Raw genomic sequence first — 22,352 nt, 5'->3', positions numbered from 1 at the left:
CTCTGTGATTGGATGTTGGAGTGGCAGTGCGACAAGGTTACGCTTAGCGTCAAACAGCTCTTTGAAATGGAACGAAACCACGGCAGACTATCCAAAACTGGACTTGGACGGGTCCAGCCCAGCCCAAGCCCCCGCCCCCCCAGAATTACACATGCTGGCTATTGTGTGTTTCGCAACATGTTCTATGGCACGTCTCTACATGGGAAATTTAGTTTTAAAAGACGTATTCGTATTTCCCACAATTAGAAGTTGCCAATATTAAACTGTGTACATCCCTGGAGGTTTAGGGGATACGAAACACATTGGTGTTATCAAATTTAAAACATTTAATTAATAAATGGGTGGAAATTGTTTGTGTCCATAATGGGCAGCATTAATATATACCCACATGACAGCTAAGGTCAGAAGAGCTTTATTTAACAGCTGGTCTTATGTCTGTGACCCCTCCTGTTGTTCATTGATAAGCCTGAAACATGCACTTGTACAGGTTCAGAGGCACATTTTGCAAATATGGCAGTAGCCATCGATCATCTTAAGATAAGATAAGATATACTTTCTTTATCCCAAGTTGGGAAATGTTTTTGTTACAGCAGCATGTATTACTTTGTTCTACTCCACTACAATTCAGAGGTTAACCTGGTATTTTTACTCCACTACATTTATTTTAGTTACTTTGCAGATTCTGATTAATGATGTGAAATATAAACAACCCTTAAATCAGACTTTAGTTACACCTGAGTCAAATTCAGGGAAGGTGATTGTCAAGTGCCAAAATAAACTATGCAATATATTAGACGTTAAGTACTTTGTCAGACTTAATATTTATCTGTGGATACCCCCAACGTTTTTTTCTTATTCAAAAGAAGACCTTAACTTAAAGTATTCTTTCATGTTTAAATAAAGCCTTATTAGTTTGTCTGTTTTGCACATCTTCCTGTTAATATATTTGGACGTCCTGCACTAAACTGTTTTATTGTAGAGATCACTACAGTATCTTCTTGATATTTTCTATTCTATATTTTTATATTGCCTTCTACTCTCCCCCAATTCTGTATGCAGTCTACTCTTAATATTTAAATGTTTTCATCAAATAAAACGTATTCAATAACGTGCTTTAACCACTAGGTGGTGCGGGTAAATAAACCAGTGGTCTAGTTAATAAAACATAATAATATCAAACATCACATGACTATTAACTTTATTGTGCAATTAAAACAGAATGCTAAAGGAAAATACAGTTTCAGTCTCTCGATTTGAAGCATATGCATTGTACCATGAACCTGTATAGACCTGTAACAGTCAACTGTATGAGGAGTTGGAAAGGTACAAACTACAAGTCCCTTTCTATCAGCTGTGCACCGTTATGGTGTAAATACAGCCCATCTACTAATTGGATCAAATATAAAAGTCAGCCGAATTAGTGTTAATAATGCAAGGAGACGTATTGTGTGAAAAGAAATGGAAGATGTTGTTTAATTGCCGATATATTTATGATCCACGTCATGTATTCAGTTTTGGCGGCATCTCTTCCAGTTTGTCAAAAGGTCTTCTGATCAGGGCTCTATAAATAAAGAACTACGGCAGATATGTAATATTTAATGCAGCCGAACCGTGTATTACAATGCCGTTATGTGATGACTTCCAAAGAGAAAAGCAAGAACACTCGGAATAAAGTATTTTTTTAAATGTTTCATATCACAAACACCATATCCCGACGTGCATTGCGGCTAAAACATCCAGGGTGTAGTTCGATGTTTTAGCCTATCAAAACCTCTGAAAAAAAGAAATGTGTCTCTCAGAATCGAAAGAGAAAAACCTATGGGAAAAACACAAAAGCATTGTACACAATTTAAACCAATAAATGTTGTATAATTAACAAGGGTAAACCGATGTTTTTTAGTTGATGAGTACTGCAGATATCACATGATCATTGGTTTTATTATGAAAACGCAGAGACCGGAAATACTGTTTTCAACCCGTAACTTTACGTATCACTAGGCCACCAGGGTGGGTGGAGGGGGTCAGGAGGACGGAGCTGACCGCCCAGGGGCACAGCAGAGGACCAGGAAGGGATCTCGGGCTGACGGCCCGGGGGCAAGGCAAAGTTCAAAAAGGGGTATTCGGGCGGACGGCCCGGGGGCAAGGCAAAGTTCAAAAAGGGGTATTCGGGCGGACGGCCCGGGGGCAAGGCAGAGTTCAAAAAGGGGGACTCGGGCGGACGGCCCGGGGGCAAGGCAGAGTTCAAAAACGGGGACTCGGGCGGACAGCCCGGGGGCAAGGCAGAGTTCAAGGAGGGGTTCTCGGGCGGACGGCCCGGGGGCAAGGCAGAGTTCAAAAAGGGGTTCTCGGGCGGACGGCCCGGGGGCAAGGCAGAGTTCGAGGAGGGGCGAAGACCACAGCTCTCAGGGGACCGGGTAGGAGCCGGTGTTGACCGGACAGTAACCAGAGCCGGTGGAACAGGTGTTGGCAAGATTCCCCACGGAAGAGGACAAGGAGTTGGCAGGACCCCCGGCGAGACATGTGATGTCGAGGCCTCCAACAAAACAGGACACGGGGTTGGCAGGACCCCCGGCAGAAGAGTAGTCGGCGGGGCCTCCAACGGCACAGGACACAGGGTTGGCAGGACCCCCGGCAGGAGAGTAGTCGGCGGAGCCTCCAACGGCACAGGACATAGGATTGGCAGGACCCCCGGCAGGAGAGTAGACGGCGGGACCTCCAACGAGACATGACAAAGGATTGGCAGGACCCCCGGCAGGAGAGTAGTCGGCGGGGCCTCCAACGAGACAGGACAAAGGGTTGGCAGGACCCCCGGCAGGAGAGTAGTCGGCGGGACCTCCAACGGGACAGGACACAGGGTTGGCAGGACCCCCAGCGGAACCTCCAACGGTACTTGAGTAGGGACTTGAGTGGGAACTCGAGAGAGGGCTTGAGAGGGAACTCAAAGAGGAAACTTGAGAGGTAACTCGAGAGGTGATTTGAGAGGGGACTCGAGAGGGAACTCGAGAGGGGACTTGAGAAGTGTCTTGAACAGGGACTCGAGAGGGGACTTGAGAAGTGTCTTGAACAGGGACTCGAGAGGGAAATTGAGAGGGACTTGAGAGGTGACTCGATAGGGAACTTGAGAGGGGGCTTGAGAGGGAACTCGAGAGGAGACTCGACGGGGACTTGAGAAGGAACTGGAGAGGAGACTCGAGAGGGAACTCGAGAGGAGACTCGAGAGGGAACTCGAGAGGAGACTCGAGAGGGAACTTGAGGGGCCTCGTGAGGGGACTCGAGAGGGAACTTGAGGGGCCTCGTGAGGGGACTCGAGAGGGAACTTGAGAGGGGACTCGGGTAGGAACTTGAGAGGGGACTCGGGTAGGACCTGGAGGGGTGACTTGAGAGGGGACTTGAGAAGTAACTTGTGTCGGTCGGTACGCCGACAGGACACGGGGAGCTGGCGTCGTCTGGGGAGCCAGCAGGGGACGAGGTGCTGGAGTCGGCCGGTACGCCGACAGGACTCAGGGAGCTGGCGTTGGCTGGGGAGCTGGCGTTGGCTGGGGAGCCAGCAGGGGATGAGGTGCTGGAGTCGGCCAGTACGCCAACAGGACTCGGGGAGCTGGTGTCGGCTGGAGAGCCAGCAGGAGAGGAGGTGCTGGAGTCGGCCGGTACGCCGACAGGACACAGGGAGCTGGCGTCGGCCGAAGACGAGGGGCTGGAGTCAAAACCATGGCTGCTGGGGCCAGGACTGAGGCTGGAACCATGGCTGCTGGGGCCGGAACCATGGCTGCTGGGGCCGGAACTGGGGCTGGAACCATGGCTGCTGGGGCCTGTACTGGAGCCGGAACCATGGCTGTTGGGCGCGGAGTGGAAGCCTGGACCCTGGCTGTGTAAGCCAGGTAATGGAGTATGGAAGCAAAGCTGCGTGGGCCGGTACTGGAGCATGGAGCCATGGCTGCTGGGGCCTGTACTGGGATTGGAACCATGGCTGCTGGGGCTGGAACCATGGCTGTGTGGGCCGGTTCTGTAGCCGGAACCATGGCTGCTGGGGCTCGGGCTGCTAGCCTGGCCTTGCGACGACTCCTCTTAGCAGCCGCCTGAATACTCCGTGGACCTCCATAAGCCAGACGAGTTCCGGAATACAACTCCTGGACAGGAGCAGGAACTGGGGCAGAAGCACGGGTTGACTTCAGGCGGAACCCACCAAGGCGTATGGTGCCAGGTTGGGAATTGGGAGACATGGAGCTAGCATGCCTGGGGCTAGCAGGCCGGGAATCACATGTTTCAATGAAGTCCAAAATCCAGTCAGGTAAGAATTCAACAAAACATAGTTTCTCTGCTGCCAACCGGTGCGCCTCTACCAGAGCGGCCCTCTTCTGCCGAACACTGGACGCTCCCTTCCACCAATCGAAGCAGCAAGCCAGATAGAAGGTAAAATGCTGTAATTCTACCTCCCATGGATAATCTGCTGGGTCCATTTGTTGGTCGGTTCGTAATGTTACGGTGTATGTTGGAAGCAGGACCCAAATGCAGATATAAACTGAAAAAACTCCTTTATTTCAAGGCTAGGGATATAAACAAAGACAAAACAGAACACTCACCGACGAACTAGTCATGACACAAGACGAACCGACAAAGACAGAAACACCAGAACTTAAATACACACAAGACTAATCACACAAACAAGACACAGGTGAGGAGGGAGGAGAACACACAGGGACACCAGGTGAACACAATCGGGTAAATTAGACACACCAGGGAAACTAATGACAGGGAACCACAGACAGATTTAAACAAGACACAACGCAGACAGAAACAGGCAAGACAGGAGGTGAAGACCTTTCAAAATAAAACATGAAACAAAAGATGGAAAAAGACAAGACAAAATACAATACAGACAGACAGATCGTGACACTGTTTTAGGAATTGGACGGCACTTTAGAAGTGAGTCACTTGCTACCCAAGGCACAGTAACACAACCCTGTGCAATGGTAACTTATTTTTTTATGTATGTTTGGGGCAGACCTCTCAAACCAGAGTTGGTGATTTTTGGAACATTGGTATGACTAACAAAGACCGTTTGATGAGTTTTTATGAGTTTGAGTTAGATGACATGTTTAACAAAACAGCAAGGTCACATTAATGTCAATAAAGTCTGCTGTTTTTGAGGAGAGATAACACATTTTAGGTTTTGGGAAATAAATGAATAATTATAATTGTCCAAATCGCTGTTGATATTATATATTTTATTTATATATTTTCACTTTTACACCTTCACATAGCACTGCATTGGAAAAGGGGCAAAATGTGTTAAAGTGTCATGTTTCTGTTACTGTCGGAATAAAGGCAGATAGTATTATTTCCCACTATAGATCAATCCAGAACTTAGGGGGTATTAGTGGGTTTGTTATCCTGTAGGAAAGGGGCTTAAGGGTCTACAACCTTTATGTTATGTAAAGTGTCTATTTTATGCTAAAAGAACAGCTACCTATTGCTGGAAATGAAGTTGATGAGAGCAATGGGGTTAACCAAGAAAGTACATTTGTTGCCAGAAAACCAAAACAACTATAGCTGAAAGACTCTAAAACACAAATCAGTGGAAAACAGGAGAGCCAGAACAATTAAAGCATTGGCATTCAAGGGTCAGAATGAACCTTTCCTCTTGTACCATCATCTGGACAAACGTTATACTGTCCTTAAATACCGCTTTATCAATTATTTACAAACTCTCAAAACGCTTTACATGTCCTCATTCATCCAGAGCAGTGTCATACAGCGTTGGCCATGCCATCGCAAGCAGCTAGGGGTTACGTATCTTGCTCAGGGAAAACATGTTGACTTGTTAATGGGATGGATCACAACCTTCTGGTTGAAAGACAACTGCACTCCCTCGCAGCCACAGTTCCCACATTAGGCTTTGCTCTATCTTAGAATAACACAATAAGCTTAATTCAAAAGAATATAATGTGAAACTAACTTGTTTGCCAGTAGGCTGTATCTTGTGATTCCAAGCAGGTAAGACACCAGTCACCTCCCTAACCCTTGTGCACATACGGTAACTGCCTGTGCCTGCAGTATTAACTCAGTGGGCTTGAGTGTCAGTGCCAAAAACACTAGCGGGAAACCATCTCTTGATATTTCCCAGCCACTGGGGGTGACAAGCCATCTCTGCAGTCCTTTGAGTCCCGGGATGCAAAACCTATTTTCCCCTAGCGGGACGCCACTTATCTCCCTTTCACCCGTCTCGCTCTGTAAATTAGAATGACGTTCCACTAGTGAGGGGAAAGAATTCCCCGCCTTGGCGAGTGAGAGGTGCAACGCCGAGAGCCAATTGCCTAAATGAAATTCCAGTAGGCTGCGAGATGAGTGGGAAGTGTTGGGGAGCCAGGCTTCTGCAGCTGCAGGCCTGTGTCCTGTCCAAACCCTGAAAGACACTATCGCTTCTTTTTCTCTAGTCTGGATGGAGATATAGATCAAGGATTTTGTCTCAGTTGACTGCAACTGATGTTGTGCTCTGATACAGGTTTGTGTGTGTGTGTGTGTGTGTGTGTGTGTGTGTGTGTGTGTGTGTGTGTGTGTGTGTGTGTGTGTGTGTAGTATTTTCTACCCACATTTAGATTCAAACACCTACAGCAATTTCTTACTTACATAATCAGACTGTCCATCTCAAGTAAACAAAGGAGATTTCATTCAAACAGCCTGGAAGGGGAACTCTGCAGCAGATTTGTGAATAACCAGAGGAAGTGCACGAGACTGTGTTTCATGTTTGGATCTCACAGGAATAGACCTATTACTCAAACGTAAGGTAGGTCCCTTGTTGTCAGAGTGATAATGTATTTTCCTGCCTGGCTGGAAGATGAAGGCACTTTTATCTGTGCAACCACTGGAAAGCTAATTTCCTGGTCCAGTTTTCTTTCCAGAGCCTCGGTCCACTCACCGGCCTGGCTGCCAGAGCTGAGTCTACAGGGAGAGGTAAAGAAAACTGAGGGAGGGACACAAAGCAGAATTAAAGGGGGGAAGATCGTTTTGTTTTTGAGACACTACAGGTCAACAACACCAATACACTTTTTGTGTTTATCCAAAAATGTTATATTGCAGAGCAGAAATGATTTCCCACTAAGCACAGGTGCTGAAACAGTTTGTGGGATTATGTGCTGGACAACCTGACAAAAAAATCCAAAACTTAGTCTCACAAGGTTTAGGTTCTCAAGCCTCTTATATTACTCACCTTGCAAATATCTTTCCCATAACACTTCACAGCTGCTTTCCGTTTAAACACACTTTCTTAATGTTGTCTCTAATGTCAAAACCTGGCTGATGGCAAAAACGATGCATGGTTGAACAGGAGGAACAAGGTCAGCGCTGTCTCAATTCAATTTGTCTGTAGCCTACTTTTACTTTGAAACGGCTTTTGTTTTGGATTTGAGATAACTGTTCTCAAAAATAGCAACTCGTCATTTATTTCATAGTGTACACAGTATAAAGTATAGCCTTCTACATTAAAGTGTTTTTTGGGAATTATCCACACGTCGCATTCGAGTCTACAGCCACACTGCATTTAAAAAACATTGAACTAACTGCATTAGTTCAATATCTAAACTAATGCAGTTAGGTGACATTTGTTGACATACATTTTTGTAAGTCAACGTTTCAGTTTTTTCAGTGTAGGGGGCTCTGCAAGGGCAACTTGTACTATGCATTAGCATGCTAACATGCAGTAATGACAATGCTAAGATTATTATGTTAAACTGCTCTGTTTACATAGTCACCCTAGTAGCTTAATGTGTAAGCATTTGCTTATAAGACCGAATACAGAGCCGTCCCTAGAGCCATGACCATAGGCCATGACACGAGCATGAACACAAGGGAACCAGGTAGGAAGCTTCGTCTACAAATATCAAAAAGCACTTCATGCTTCTGAGGACCTACTATAGGAGTGAATGCAAGCGATGCGTCCTAGATTTGCTCTGCGGTAAAGTGTCCAGGTTAATGAAAGCAATAGAGCAATATCAGAATCCCCAAATGTCTGTTTTCAGAGCAACAAAGAGCTGGTGACCGGTCACATCTTTCACAGTGAGCTCATCTGTTGTTCAGAAATAGGCCCACTTGGCAGAGGAGCTCAAAAAGAACAGGCACGGACATGCATTACTATAATTAACATGTGGCTTATTTATTTATTAATTATTACTATGGAGAGGCATACATACATTACAGTGCAAACCATTCTTTGGCATACGTACAATACAATTGTCATGATAGGTACTAATATATATCCACATAGACCACTGGCTAAGGGACAGTGTTGGTAAAGCATGTTCAGTCTTGCAGAGCAGTGCATCCATTGATACTTTCTTGGGAGGAATAAAAAAACAAAACAAGGGAACTATGATGAAAACAGAAGAGAAAAAAAAAGAACTAATACAACAGATATGTGACTACGCTGACGGGTAACATGAACGCTCAGTGCTTTGACAGCCAAAACATGGGACACTTGCCAAAATGCATTTAGCCTGACAGTCATTCATACACGTTTATGGATATAAATGAAAAATACTAAATTCATTAACATTTGAGCACAAGATATGTTTTAGAGAGAACATCAGAAAGTGATTGAGAGAGGAAAACAGATTTTAAAGGCTGTAAACACAAACCTGACCAGTACATTTGAACATTGATATGATAACAGTTCACCAGTGCTGCTGCCAGCTCAGTAATCCATGTGGAATCCTGCAGAGAGCACTATCCCCGTTTAGTGACGGATGCTCACTCAGGACATTACTCAGAAAGAAAACAATGGAAAAGAATCCTGCAGCCACTTCTCCAGAATTATGAAACAGGAAAACAAAAAGGTGACGCATGCTTCACTGAGTAGCCAGTGCACGGCATACAAAGGGTGTACAGTCTAAGTACAGTCCATGTGGGCGGTCAGTTTAATACATTTCACAATAGCAGGATGGTGGAGTCATGTTTTGATTGACACTGTATCCCGATCATGAGTGCCCCTCCCCCTACTTCCCCTCTCATATGGCTTCCATTAGAGCGGAATGAGGGTCAGAGCGCTCAACACATGCTCTGCTGAATGACGTCACCCCGGTCTCAAAATCTGCAACATGGCAGAGAAACATGAGCAGGACGAGCATTCCTAACCTATACGAACACTGAAGACGGTGCTCACAGGGGAAATCTGAACACACATGAGAAGAAACTTAGAAAGGGAAAAGATTGAGTCAAAGCGGAGGCCTGAGAAAGGAATGGGTGCAAACGTGTCCTTGTCTAAACTGGAGCTGCAGGTCCAGCACAGCGGAGAGGAACAGTCAACAGTTATGGGAGCAGTCCTTCAATAGTGTGTAGTCTGTGGACAAAACACTACACATGAATAACAACAATCTGTGACCGGGCCCAAAGGAGAATACTGCCGTGGTAGAGCTAGCAGTACCAAATCCTGACCTCATTACAACATTTGTACAGAGTTTCATAGATAGATATGTGCTGTTAATTTCATTTTAGAAGTAACTTAATCACGCATTTGAGACCAAAGAGAATACTGGGACATAGTTCTTGAGTGGTAAAAAAGGGATTTTCTCTTACTGCTTTCTGAGAGCAAAATTAAAGTTGGAAAGGAGCACAAATGTGCAAGAGCTGGTTTTGAGTGTCCTGCAATGGGGAGTGCTACACGGCTCCACCTCACTCAAGTTCAGGACAGCCGACAGCTTGTCCAGGTATAGAGGAGCAGTGATCAGTAGACATCTCTTTTGCGTTACAAACATTTTCCTAGGGCTTCACATTATCTTCGTATGTAAGCATTTTAAAATAAAAAGGGAGGGAAAAACATATTAATAACATGATATAAAGCACCTTGGATTAAAAGATGAAATCACTATTTATAGAAAGTCTCAGTTTGAATGAAACCATCCTCTCATTTGTGATTTATTATAAAAAAGGCATATACTCAGTGTATAAAGGTTGCTTTGTATACAAAAACAATACTTTTAAGGTTTGTATTTAGTGATTAAATCATTAATAAAAAAGGGGAAATAGCACCAGTTTTCGGCATCTCTAACCTGAGAAACTTGGGAGACAACAAGATGGCTGCCGCTTTTCAATCTACTTCCCTTTCCTGCTGGTCGACGGCGAGTGGCCCTGTGTTTTGTCACAAGTGTTATTGGCAGGAGAACAAACACAGCGGCTGTTTGTTACACTGAGCACAGGAGGAGAGGTTTGTCCGTCGTCTTTACAATCCACCCATTCATCCATCGGTTCAGGAAATAGATCCATTTAGTGATCTCTGGCCGGCTGCCAGACCATTTCAAACCGAGCCTCAGGCTGCTGGCACCGGTGGGGGCAACAATCCAAACATTTAAATATAGTCACCCCCTTCCCCCATCAACGGAAATAATAATACAAAATGAAAAGAAAAACTGAGGCTATTGGGTCAATTGAGGATATTGGTGGCAGTGGGTTGGCACACCTTCATGAGTCCCATCCTCTCTGTATGTCTGTGTGTGACTCAGCCACTAGAGTGTGGGCAGGTGGGTCCTGAGGGTTTATTCGTGGCGGGTGTCTGCTTCTTGCCGCTTCTTAATAACAGCCTGTGGAAAGCACAGAGGGCAGCAGGCTCCTTTTAGCTTGACAGGCTGCTTGCACTCGGCCGGCGGACAGGACTCCACAAAGCAGGTCACCTGGGTGTCCTGCAGCGGGGGAGAGGGACAACAGGTCAGTTACCTTATTAGATTAGACTGGAAGGAATGTCCCTGATTTGACCAGCTGCTGATACAAGATGTTACAAAAAACATTAAACATGACTAAAGCAAATGGAAACTGTTCTACATAGCAAAACAAAAACATGTAATCAATTAGTTCAAAAGGGGTTGTCACTCACAGGCATGCATAATGCAATTGTAAATGAATGATCTGAATAAAGTCACAAGCTGGCACTGTCTTGTGCATTGGTTTGGCACCGAGTTACAGAAAGTAAACGTTTTGCCTCTTGTAGATGACATAGCTGGACTGAACTAAGTGCTTTGTTTCGGAGCAACACCACAATGTTTTGAAGCAAACACTATTCTTTCCCACACGGTCCTTATCACTGTGCAGATGCCTGGCAAATTCAATTGGAACAAAAAAAACCTCTAATCACAGCGAAGAGAGGAGGGGGGAAAGGGATAGCTATGTGGGGGCGAAAGAGAGAAACATAAAAGATAAAGTGATGTGGTTAGCAGGAGGGCTGAAGATCAGAGGCATTCAGGTTTGGCATACAGAAAGTGAAGATAAGAATACGAGAAGTAGCCTTGATAGACGAGGTGAAACACTGGTAAGGAGAAACTGGGGCATTTGAATCGGGCTGACCATGTCCTCTATGAGAAACAGGGAGAATCCTAAACATGATCAGCACTTAGAGTGTGCATTAGGGACTGTGCACGTGGTTATGTAAACCATTTGAACTCGATATTGATTTATATGTTGGACATACTCTGCATTCACATGTGGTGCAAGAGTCCTTTTTCCACCGATCTCCATCGGTCCGATCACGTCCCTCACTGTCAGTGCAGTCAGTCTTGCTCAGACGGCCCTCAAGCTTTTTAATCTGCAAAGACACAAGGACACATATACTCAGAGGAGCACGGCCACAAATACTTACTTCCAGCTACACATTTCACAATTTACAATATTGAGTAAAATATACATCAAAGTGTCAATCCTGCAGGAGTACAACATCTACGATCAAGTGAAAAATATGACATATCTTTAATCAAACTTCTCATCAAAAACCCACCTTCAGCACCCTCTAAAAGACTTTTACCACAACTCTCTATACATCATGTTCCTTCACTTTAAAGTCTGCTGCTGACCAGAAGATGAAGTCAGGGTGCTGGGCCCCATCCTGAGGAATTAGCTGCGGACACTTTAATGAAAAACATGTCTGTCTGGGGCTCTGAACTAGACTACAGCACAGCTTCAGTGCAGGCATTCAGCATATCAGAGATGAGACGAATAATGTGTGTGTGTGTGTGTGTGTGTGTGTGTGTGTGTGTGAGTGACACTCACCTGCTTTCGTAAACTTGTGATCGTCTTCTGCGTATCGGTAACAAAGCCCTGGAAGTCGTTCATTGATGGTTCAGTGCTTTTTTTGGAGGTCTCATCTACCTTCACAGGACTTTCTACAGCTTCCTCGAACAGTCTATAAAGAAAAACGTACATACATTAAAGGTGGGGTAGGTACGTTTCAGAAACCGGCTCGAGATACACTTTGTTATATTCCATGGAATGCTCTGAACATCCCGATAGCAATGAGTATCTTAAGTGCTTTGACAAAAAATCCATTAAAAAAATTCATCTGTAGAAGCCGTAATACTGTAAAAAGTACAGGTAGGCCATCCAATCCGTTTAGCCGGGCAGGCTAAACGGATTGGATGGCCTACCTGCCTGTCAGCCTTCCATCGGGGCACAAACTTATCTCGTGCCCTCATTGGTCATGTGCACGTTCGTGTGTGTTGGAGGAGGGGCTCTATAAGGAAGTGGCAGATTTTCTCCGGTTGTGTATTTTCAAATTCTAGCGATCTCGAGCCGGTTTCTCAAACTTACCTACCCCACCTTTAAGTCAGGTTCAATCTCACCCATCATTTCTCTATATGTCCTCTAGGACAGACAGTCTTAAAGCTCCCCGAGAAAAGTAAGCTACATCTTATGAAAATAGTTTTTTTTAACCGTCTGGGTGTCATGGTTGGGTGTAGCATAGATGTGTTGTTTTGAATATTTAATCAAATTGAAACTCAAACTTAGTTGGGTTTTGTTGGACATGTTTTTTTCTGGTAGAAGTGCTCGAAAGAAAAAAGACGATGGCGACGTAAAGAAAACTGCTTTATGAACACTCAGCCTACTTAAATGATTATATTTGAGGCTTTTGATTTTCAGTTTTTTTTAGGGGGTTCGATGGTCTATGTTTTTTTTATAGGGCAAGTGGTCCTTTGTTTGAAAACGTGTGAGAAACACTACTGTTGGACTCAGTGGCGTTTTTATATGTACAAAAGTGGTGGGGCACAAACAACTTAGATGTGTATAAGGAAACCACACTCATCACAGAGGTCACAATATCAATCCATCCAGCAGAGCAACAGCCTATAGGCAAAACACAGAAGGTCAACAAAAGATATGACATACAATGAACTTACCAAAGCTGAAGTAGATGGTCAACTTCATTCATTTTCTTTCCATTTTACTGATTTCCATCGCTATACGCTGCTCTCTCTCGTCTCCTCTTTACAAACAACTACTATTTCCGTGGCACACGTACTTACAGCCAATCAGCTCTCTGAATTATGAGATGACGTTTGGTACTGTAGGTATGTCAGCACAGTGCCCCTATGGTGATTATTCTTTTGCCGCACACATTGAATAGAAAAATACTCTGAGCATGCGCAGTGTAGTTTTTACAGCAACCATTCACTTTCACAGTGAGAGGGGCATGATCGGGGCTTGACCCACATCGCTCAAAACGGCTCAATAGGCTCACTGTAGACACTAATTAGAAGAGCACAGTCTAAAACAGCAATTTACAGACTAATCAGATGACTAAACATGATCTTAAAATATATATATATATATTTTTTTTTTTCTTGCATATTTTGGAATTATTATTATTATTATTTTTGCTGACACTAGGTGGGGCTGCCCCTAATAACTGCCACTGGTTGGACTATATTAACTCCAGACTAACTTCTGAATTATTGCTGAAAAATCAGTTATACCTGCCATGCTGAATTCATGTCACACAGAGACAGGCTTCAGATTCAGAGTAGTATTCCAGTCACATTATAGTCACACCTTGAGACCAACACATATTCTTTCCAAACATTTCTTGTCCTTAAACCAATCCTTAATAACTAGAGTCTGTTATGCTGAGTGACTTCACCTGGTTTCCTGGACGCTGTCTGCGGGTGCCTCCTCTTTGTAGCTGTGCTCCGCTGACCGGCGTCCTCTGAAGTGGTACGATAGGGCGTTGAACTGACCCTTAGTTCTGCAGTCTGTTGGGGTCAAACATAATACAACATGATACAACAATACGAACAGGGACCAAATCAATGAGTGACATTCGCACGAAAATACATCTTAATTGTTAACTTTTCAGGATCAAGATATCATTTCTTATTCAATAATACGATAAAAAACCAACAATAAGCAACTCAGTGACCACACAGAATAAAGAATACTTGCGCAGGGCGATCAGGTTAATAATTGTTTGCTTATGCACAAACACCCATTCACATGCATACATTCTCAAAACAGAAAACCATGACTACTGATGCCACTTTCCTGCCACTTCAGAGTGCTGATATAGAACTCGAAGGCTTATTGTATTACCACGACCAACTGCTAGCTGTACTACTGTACCCAGATCAAAGAGAGTAAGAGGCGCACACACAGAACCCTGTGAAGAGGAACAAGAGACAGTCCCTAATAAATTGGGGGGAGGACAGATGAATGGGATCAGGCCCTGTAGTCAGGAGGGCTTCACCTCTATCTGTAAGAGTTTAGAGGCGGCTGCTCAGCCTCAGCGGGCTTTGATTTACCAGACAACAGTCAGTGAGAGACAAGGAATATCTTAACACAACAAGGCTTCCTATCTCATGCTGATAGACACGCATGATGCACGCTCATCCCCTGCTGCCACACACACACACACACACACACACACACACACACACACACACACACACACACACACACACACACACACACACACACACACACACACACACACACACACACACACACACACACACACACACACACACACACACACACACACACACACACACACACACACACACACACACACACACACACACACACACACACACACACACACACACACACACACACACACACACACACACACACACACACACACACACACACACACACACACACACACACACACACACACACACACACACACACACACACACACACACACACACACACACACACAGTAACTTCCTCCCTCCCTCTTCTTTCTGGCAGGATATCGTGTTGTTTATTAGCTTAGCTTTTCCCTTGTACATTATGTCAAGCGAGGGTGAACACCGGGGTCAGAATCTGGGATGAAAAGAGAATAATTAAGTGGCACCATGTGCTGCTTATTAAAATGTTGTTTAAGGAAAGAAATCCCTGTACGCTGTAGCTTGTTCCTCAAAGACAATGAATTGATGAGTGGGCTTAATTTCAGTTTAGTGTAGTCTTTTGTAAGTTAAGACCTTAACCTAGACCTACAATACATCTAACGCATCATGACAATTAATATTGCCTCTTAAAGAGTGTACTGAAACCCATTTCTTCGATCTTTTAAAAATACCAGAAATACCAAAGCAAAATTCTGAATTGAGAAAAAGTCCAACAGCCTCCAGATGATGACGGACATTCTGATGCGTTTACATATACACATTCTAACACACAAAACAAATGTTTTCCATGAACCCAGTAACTTACAACTTAGCCTACTCAGGAAACAGGAATGACTCATGTTTTTTTTAATACTTCAAGCTCATTCAATTAAGTTCATAATTATGATTGTTCAACTCTAATTAAACCGATAAATGACACAAGGAAAACAATCATTACAAACCCTAATGCTGGTTTATTATTAAAACATTTGTCTCACTTTGTCAGCTGCACATGGGTGGACTGTTTAAACAGGAAGTACAATCTCTTCCTCCGTACAATTACTGGGAGCAGTATGTCTACAGTCAGATCCCTTTCCATTATGAGATCCTGAAGCTGGAACGATGATTGTTATTCCCCCTTTCATGTTTTCCTCCAAGTATCAAACACGATCCAGTGAAATTAACACAAATACATGTATTTGAAATGAGCTGTACAGACAGCCAGGCCCGCCCCTCCCTACACCCAGATCATGCAGACTGCGTGGGGCCTCATCTTGCGGAGGGATCCTCATCTGATGCAGAATGTAAGCGCTGCAATTGCGCCTCATCACATAACTTTGTGTGGGGCCACAAGTTGGGCAGCCCTGCAGACAGCAGTGCTTTCACGTGAATTGCATTCAAAGAATAACGTTATTCCTTTCAAAGGGGTTGGTCTTAACTGATTATTGGGAAGCCAGGCGGCCTTGAGCACGATATTATCAAAGGGAAACAGGAAAGAGGATATTGTCCAGCTTTTTATTTTACAAAAATCGCCTAGATGCTGGACAACATATGTTGAGGCATTTTCTATACCGTTACACTATTGCTCTCACCTTCACAGCAGTCCTGCCACATGCGCAGGTCGATCTGAGGGACGTCCTCACAGCTGCCGTACCCGTGGGGCAGCTTGGCCACCCTGAAGACGTCGTGCTGGACGCGTGTGATGTTGTCCCCGTTGTCACACAGCACCCGTGTCAGAGAGGCCTGCTTCAACTGTGTCAGTTGGGCAGGAGAGAACACGCCCGCGTTTTCATACCAGAACCTGAACAAATTAAACAGAGGAAATGGTAGTGATGGAGAAACACCTGGTGAAGATGTCGTTAGCTTTTATTTTAACGATTCCTAAAATAAATAATGTCAGAGATGTAGTACTAAAGGTGCTGATCATGATTTTTATCACAATACGATATTATACTGTCGGAGAAAGAAGCATTGGGATTGGATAAAGTGCAGCGGACCTTGAGATGATCAACGTCATTTTCTGACCCCAAAGCCAGATGGGAGCTAAACTACCAAGCTAGGACCTAAGGCTGTTGTTTTACATCGACTGCTCCTGGTTGATGTTTGATCGTTGGAATATAAGATGGATGGAATGATTTTATTTATTTTACAGTGACCTGGCTGCATCGTGGTATTCTGGATCAAGCTATTGGACTTGATGGGATGACCGAAGAAAAGAGCGCAGGACTCCGGAGGGACAAGAGGAGGTGGGTCAAAGTTGATGGAGATTGTTTCCCTGAATGTTTATGTTGAAATAATCGTATCTGCTCAAAGGATTCAATTCTTTGTTGCTGCCGTTTACTTTTCTCCCGAGGAACATGAATGCTCTACTGTTTTCGTCTGGTTTGATTCTGCTTTTCTTGTGTAGCATAGTCAAGTAAATAACTAAAAAGTGCATTTCCTTGTGCAACCAAGTTTTACAGAATGACAAAACATGATATTCAAATTCCTTCAATGGTGAGGTGAGATGTTGCTGTACCTGTCTCCATCCCGCAGGCGCTTGAATTGAGTTGCCAGCAGACACATGAGGGTGGGCCCCAGTCTACTGCCAGGGACCAGATCTTCAGCCATCAGTGCAGGGAACAGATCGATGTTCAGAGGAGTGCCATATAGCCTGCCGCACAGGGAGGATCATTATTATAATTATATATTAATAATATTATCGTTGTTAAGTTGTCTCAAGAAAATGTATAGATAATTCCAACAACTATGAATAATCATCTTGAGTTTATAATTACCTCTGCAGTTTCTCTCTGACAGTAGGATTCTTAATCTCATTCCTAAGGTCATCAAAGGTTTGTGCTGAGCTTAGGTTGCAGAAGGTCCTGTAATCATTGTACGGTGGTATACCGTGATCCCTCCCCCTCTGAATATTCATAGCAGCCAGATCCAGAGCTACAGCGTGGACCATGGAGAACAACCTCTCCGTCAGCTCTGTATTCACCAGCTGAGTGGAAACCCTCATTTTACCAGCGACACCAAAGAGCCCGCGAAGGAGTGGGTCGATTCCGCCCTCATTCACGATGCGGAACGGAGAGAAGAAGGCCCGGTGCAGGGAGATGTGTCCCTGGGGGATGGGCTGGAAGTCCTCGTCTAACCTGTACAGTATTGGGTTGATGAGGGTGTGCCCGAAGCGGAAAGCAGCAGTGGCGAAAGCATTTAGGATGCCGGTGTTCATATTTGGGTTGTAACCGGTGTATGTGTCCATCAACTTCATGCCTGCATCACCCAGGATCTAGGAAAAGGAATGTAATAGTCACACTTCTTATCATCATCTTGAAAAATGCCCTTATAGTTTTTTTTTTTTTTTTTTTTTTAAAACAAAAGGCTGTAAAAATATCATAACAGAAAACCAATAAGATGACATCTGTTACCTTTGGCAACCAGTGACTGTAGGTGATGTGCTGCATCTGGGCCCCCACTATCTTCCTGGCCTCGTGGTAGATGGTGTCTCCGTCCCAGTGGGGGTTCAGTCTCAGGAGCTCTGTGGCTATGCGGTTGTGTTCTCTGAACCACAACGTGTGCATGGCGGTCAGACCGAGCTGCTCATTGGCTCGGTGATCTCCAGCTAAGAAACATGGAATTGGACTCTCATTTTCGTCCTTCATGCACTCGGTGGGTGGACCAGAAGCAAATGGAAGAAGAGGCTTCCCTGTTCGCTGGATGATACCTTGCCGGAGCAGACCCCTTTGGCTTGCCAAATCACGGATTTCCTCCGACTCGTGCCGTGAACTGCCGTAGACATTTGAGGCGTCGATGTAAGAGGTCAGCTGGTTGATTTGCTCTCTCGGGTAAACGCTGTTCATGAGAAGGGAAGTCATCCCGCTGCCACACACAGGGCTGGATCGGACAAAGAACATGCAGCGGGCGCCACTCCGCAGCTGCCGAGGGTCATTGGGTGGAAACTGGATTGGGTAGCAGGGCGGGTCATTGGTGCAGACCTGCGTACACAGCTGGCCGTCAGAGAACCGCGACTGGCTGAGGGCTGTCACTGTCGAGTCCATATCGTGGTCTAGAAACTGACCCCATTGCATGAGCATGTGGGTGTATCGGTCATCAGGGGTGATGGTCTCTGTGCCCATCATGAAGGTGGAAACCAGCCTGGGCAGAGGCAGACTGTGTCCATTATGCAGCTGCCCAGTAGCACCTCTCGGCAGGTTGAAACCGTTATCATAGACAGACTTCAGCAGGCGCACGAAGGCTGTGAGTGAAGCGCCCCACATGGGGTGCTGCAGGTTGTTGCAGGTCCCGTCGTGGCTGCGGTACTTCTGGTGGAAACAAATGTCAGAGCAGTTGTTGATGCGACGGTGGGCCGTGCAGCCGGACAGGTTGGCAATGACCTCCAGGAAGTGAGGGGACACCAGGTCGTTGTAGCGAAATGCTGTGGGAGAGAACACATAAAGAGTGTTAAAAAGCTTCAGAATAGTGACACTAAATTCACGTAAGACTTGCAAATATTTGGATTAAAATATATCATCCAAGCCATCAATTAGCAGCAACTGGTTTCAGGTAATATAATTCACAGACATGTATCAAATGTTTTTATAGTGGTCATAGAGTAGAAAGAACGTCGTGTCCCGGGGGCACAGGTTGCAGTATTTTCCTAACCTGCCCATACTTGCTTTGATATGCGAGCGCTCCTCTGTTAAAGCTCCAATGTACTGCAGTCACGGTTATGCATGAGAACAAGTGTTAAGTGTGAGCGGCCAACCTCAATGAGGGTAAGGTGAGACTTCCTGTCTAACATTAATGGCAGAACCTACTTCTAGCTCCAAGCCTTCCCACCTCTTTTTATTATTATTGTATTGGTTTGTCGCGTGTGGTTCTGTATGTAAATGTGTGTGAAAACAAAAAGGGAAACCGTGGTGCTGCCATCTCAGATAGAATAAGAACGGTATGTGTGTTTCTGCTGACGGGGCAAAAAAACGTTGGCTTGTTTTGGTGCCAATGCAACAATGAACACTTGATTGTTGGCATAAGTAAAGATAACACTGTCTCGCTCTCACTTTCTTCATATTTCACAGAGCTCAATTTCTCTTCACCTACCTCCTTTACTCAACCTTGCAAACATTTTTACATTGTGCGAGTTCACTCTTTTTATATTTTTTAATCTGTTCTTTTTCTTTGAAATAGAAACATATGAGACACCATCCCCCAAAACATAGACTCTGTACACAACCAGCCATTTTGACTTTTGTGTTACTTTAACCCTCCATTACAATGAGTACCTTCATGTACCATACATAACTTTGTCCAAATGCTTATGTGAATGCAAATAAATAAGGCAAATCACACCATGCTTTCCCAATTTCCCCACACACATGTATAATTGAGACAATCTGTGTTCACCAACACACATCATTTTAAAATGTGTCCTGTGCTCGGCAGTGATTGGAGGTTAAGTGCTGTTGGGTGTGACAAACTGGAGGGCTTATAAAACTGTTTACAGGCTCCTTGTCAAATGCTCCATGATTATGACTCCACGCCTTGGGTCATGCTTAAGAGGAAATGGCATACAGATGGGGATCCATCCACAGCCAAGTGTTGCTCATACTAACGTGGTTATTCACAGACTGGTGAGAATTGAAATACTGGTTGCATGAGATTTTGCTTCGGAAGCTGAATGGGAGCTTCTCACTAAATCGAGAGCAAGATTAAAGTACAGTGTTGCATGTCCAATGACAAACATGCATATCGGTGTCAAGTTAGTCTTTTGAAAGTGATTATAAAACAACATATAAAGAACATATACTAAGTTTACATACTTATTCACTCAAGCTTTTTAAAGACTTTGAAAGCCACAGATTGAATGAATCTTTTAAACAAACTGAATCTATATTATACATTTGTACTGATTACCACCTTTATTGTGAGAGCAGGATGTTTGTCTTGATGACGTCAAACTCATTCAAATATAAACACCTATTAATCATTTTTTCCAAACATAAATGATTTCCAGTAATTACTCCACTACAGCATATTCAACAGCGATGGTGGACCAAAGGCTCCACCCTGCGACAGGACCGACCCGGAGAGCAGACTCCCAGAGGCCCTCTCAGGTTGTTCACGCCCTGATGCAGAGGTACTTGTCTTTACACAGCTACAGAGTGACACCTGATGCCACCAGGTATAAAGTAACAGCAGCAGAACAGATATTTGGTTATCAGACTCACCGGTGCCGTTGGTGTCCACCATGAGACCCTGGTTGACGTGGTTCTGGATGAGCAGAAGCGTCTGCTCGAAGATCTCCCCGGCACGCGCCTGCTCCACTGTGTAGGGGTCTCGTGGATACCGGAAAAGGGCAAGCAGCTCTCCTGGGGTACGAGGCTGACTGGAGGGATGAGGGATAGAGAGATGATGTAGAGAAAGCAGGGACGAAGAAGAGTCAAAGAGAGATGCTGTTGTTTGTAGAGGAAAGATCCATTTAAATAGCATTCTGCCCGAAACTTGATTTCACTTTTTCTGAGGGGAGGAAAAGCAGACAGAGCTTTTTTCTGACAAGTCAGAGAGTTCAAACATAAGAAGCCCAAAATAAGCACAACCATCATATTGATTTTACTTTAGTCATATCTTGTCAGTCATTATTGAGTTTGTGCGCATGACTGTGGGGTTTTGTACCAAAGTCTAATGGACTGGTTTACTTAAGTTGCTCTTATTAACAAGCAGTAACTTGGGAATCATTCAAATACAAACCGAATCCACAGGTTTACACAAAAAAAACTTAAATTTTCTCATTTGCTAAGAACATTTTGAGTATGACATAATGCACATGTAAGCCAAGTTACTTTTAAAATATGAACACTTTATTTGACATCTTAATGTGTTTTGCTTTTGTTGGAACAAAAAGAGCTACGCTGCTTTTTATTGGATCTCTGCTCCAGCAGCAACACTCTCCAAACGCATGTATTCTGTGAAAAACAACATACATCACATGCAGGATAAATTATTTGTGTTGTTAATGACATTTTTCATCCAGCTGCAAACACTAACATTGGTGTGCAGCCGACGGATCGAAGGTGTTTTAACACTATTCTTTCATGTGGGAAAATGGCTGCCTTGGTTTGATAACTTGAAAAAGCTGGCAACACAGATGCAATTAGTTTACAGCTGCTGCCACCAACAAACAACATGCAAGGTCTAACGGTCTGAGAGTTAGCAGCAACACCGCCAATATGCTTTATGATCCGAGTAACACGTGCTACTACCTTCGATCCAGATGCGATCTCCGCCTCCAATGTCATTCTGGTTTTTTTGGTGTTATTTCTAAACCATGTTTAAAAGGTCTGGTACCAACAACCAAGGAGGAGGCTGCCTCTTAATCTGTGATAGTCATTAAAGAGAGCTGGAAATCCCCTCATCTGTGTGCTCATGTGAGCCTTTCTCTTTATGTGTCTATGCCTCTATGTGTTTGTGGGCAAAGTGCGTGTGTGTGTGTGTGTGTGTGTGTACATGAAAATAAAAAACACAGCTGCTAACCACATCATTCAACAGGATGGAAACACTTATGAGAGATATTAAGGTCACTTACAACTCTAACAATGAAAGAAGCAGTGGTTAGACAAAGACTACATAATTTCCTACATCATCCCAACAATGAGTATAATGAGGCACTGATGTAATAGAGCTTTACAAAACTGTAAATAAGCAGTCACAAATATTGACTGCAGCTGTCAG

At 44.3% G+C, this 22,352-nt stretch overlaps 1 protein-coding gene across 2 annotated transcripts in view; it reads right to left on the bottom strand.

Annotated features, from left to right (window-relative positions):
- Nucleotides 1-8,128: 8,128 nt before the first annotated feature.
- Nucleotides 8,129-22,352, bottom strand: part of LOC117467609 (peroxidasin) — a 57,068-nt gene continuing 42,844 nt past the window's right edge. For both annotated transcript variants that reach the window (XM_034111340.1, XM_034111341.1), the window contains 9 exons: nt 20,852-21,009; nt 18,053-19,059; nt 17,417-17,913; nt 17,158-17,292; nt 16,232-16,440; nt 13,889-14,000; nt 12,025-12,157; nt 11,450-11,563; nt 8,129-10,667 (listed from right to left, as the gene is read on the bottom strand). In XM_034111340.1, coding sequence (XP_033967231.1) covers nt 10,524-10,667; nt 11,450-11,563; nt 12,025-12,157; nt 13,889-14,000; nt 16,232-16,440; nt 17,158-17,292; nt 17,417-17,913; nt 18,053-19,059; nt 20,852-21,009 — 2,509 coding nt within the window. In that variant the 3' untranslated portion in view covers nt 8,129-10,523. The remainder of the gene's footprint in view (nt 10,668-11,449; nt 11,564-12,024; nt 12,158-13,888; nt 14,001-16,231; nt 16,441-17,157; nt 17,293-17,416; nt 17,914-18,052; nt 19,060-20,851; nt 21,010-22,352) is intronic.

This window comes from Pseudochaenichthys georgianus, chromosome 22 (assembly GCF_902827115.2).
Source record: "Pseudochaenichthys georgianus chromosome 22, fPseGeo1.2, whole genome shotgun sequence".
In the NCBI taxonomy this organism is placed as follows: domain Eukaryota; kingdom Metazoa; phylum Chordata; class Actinopteri; order Perciformes; family Channichthyidae; genus Pseudochaenichthys; species Pseudochaenichthys georgianus.
Note: the sequence above shows the minus strand (reverse complement) of the source record. Positions and strands in the feature narration are given on the sequence as shown.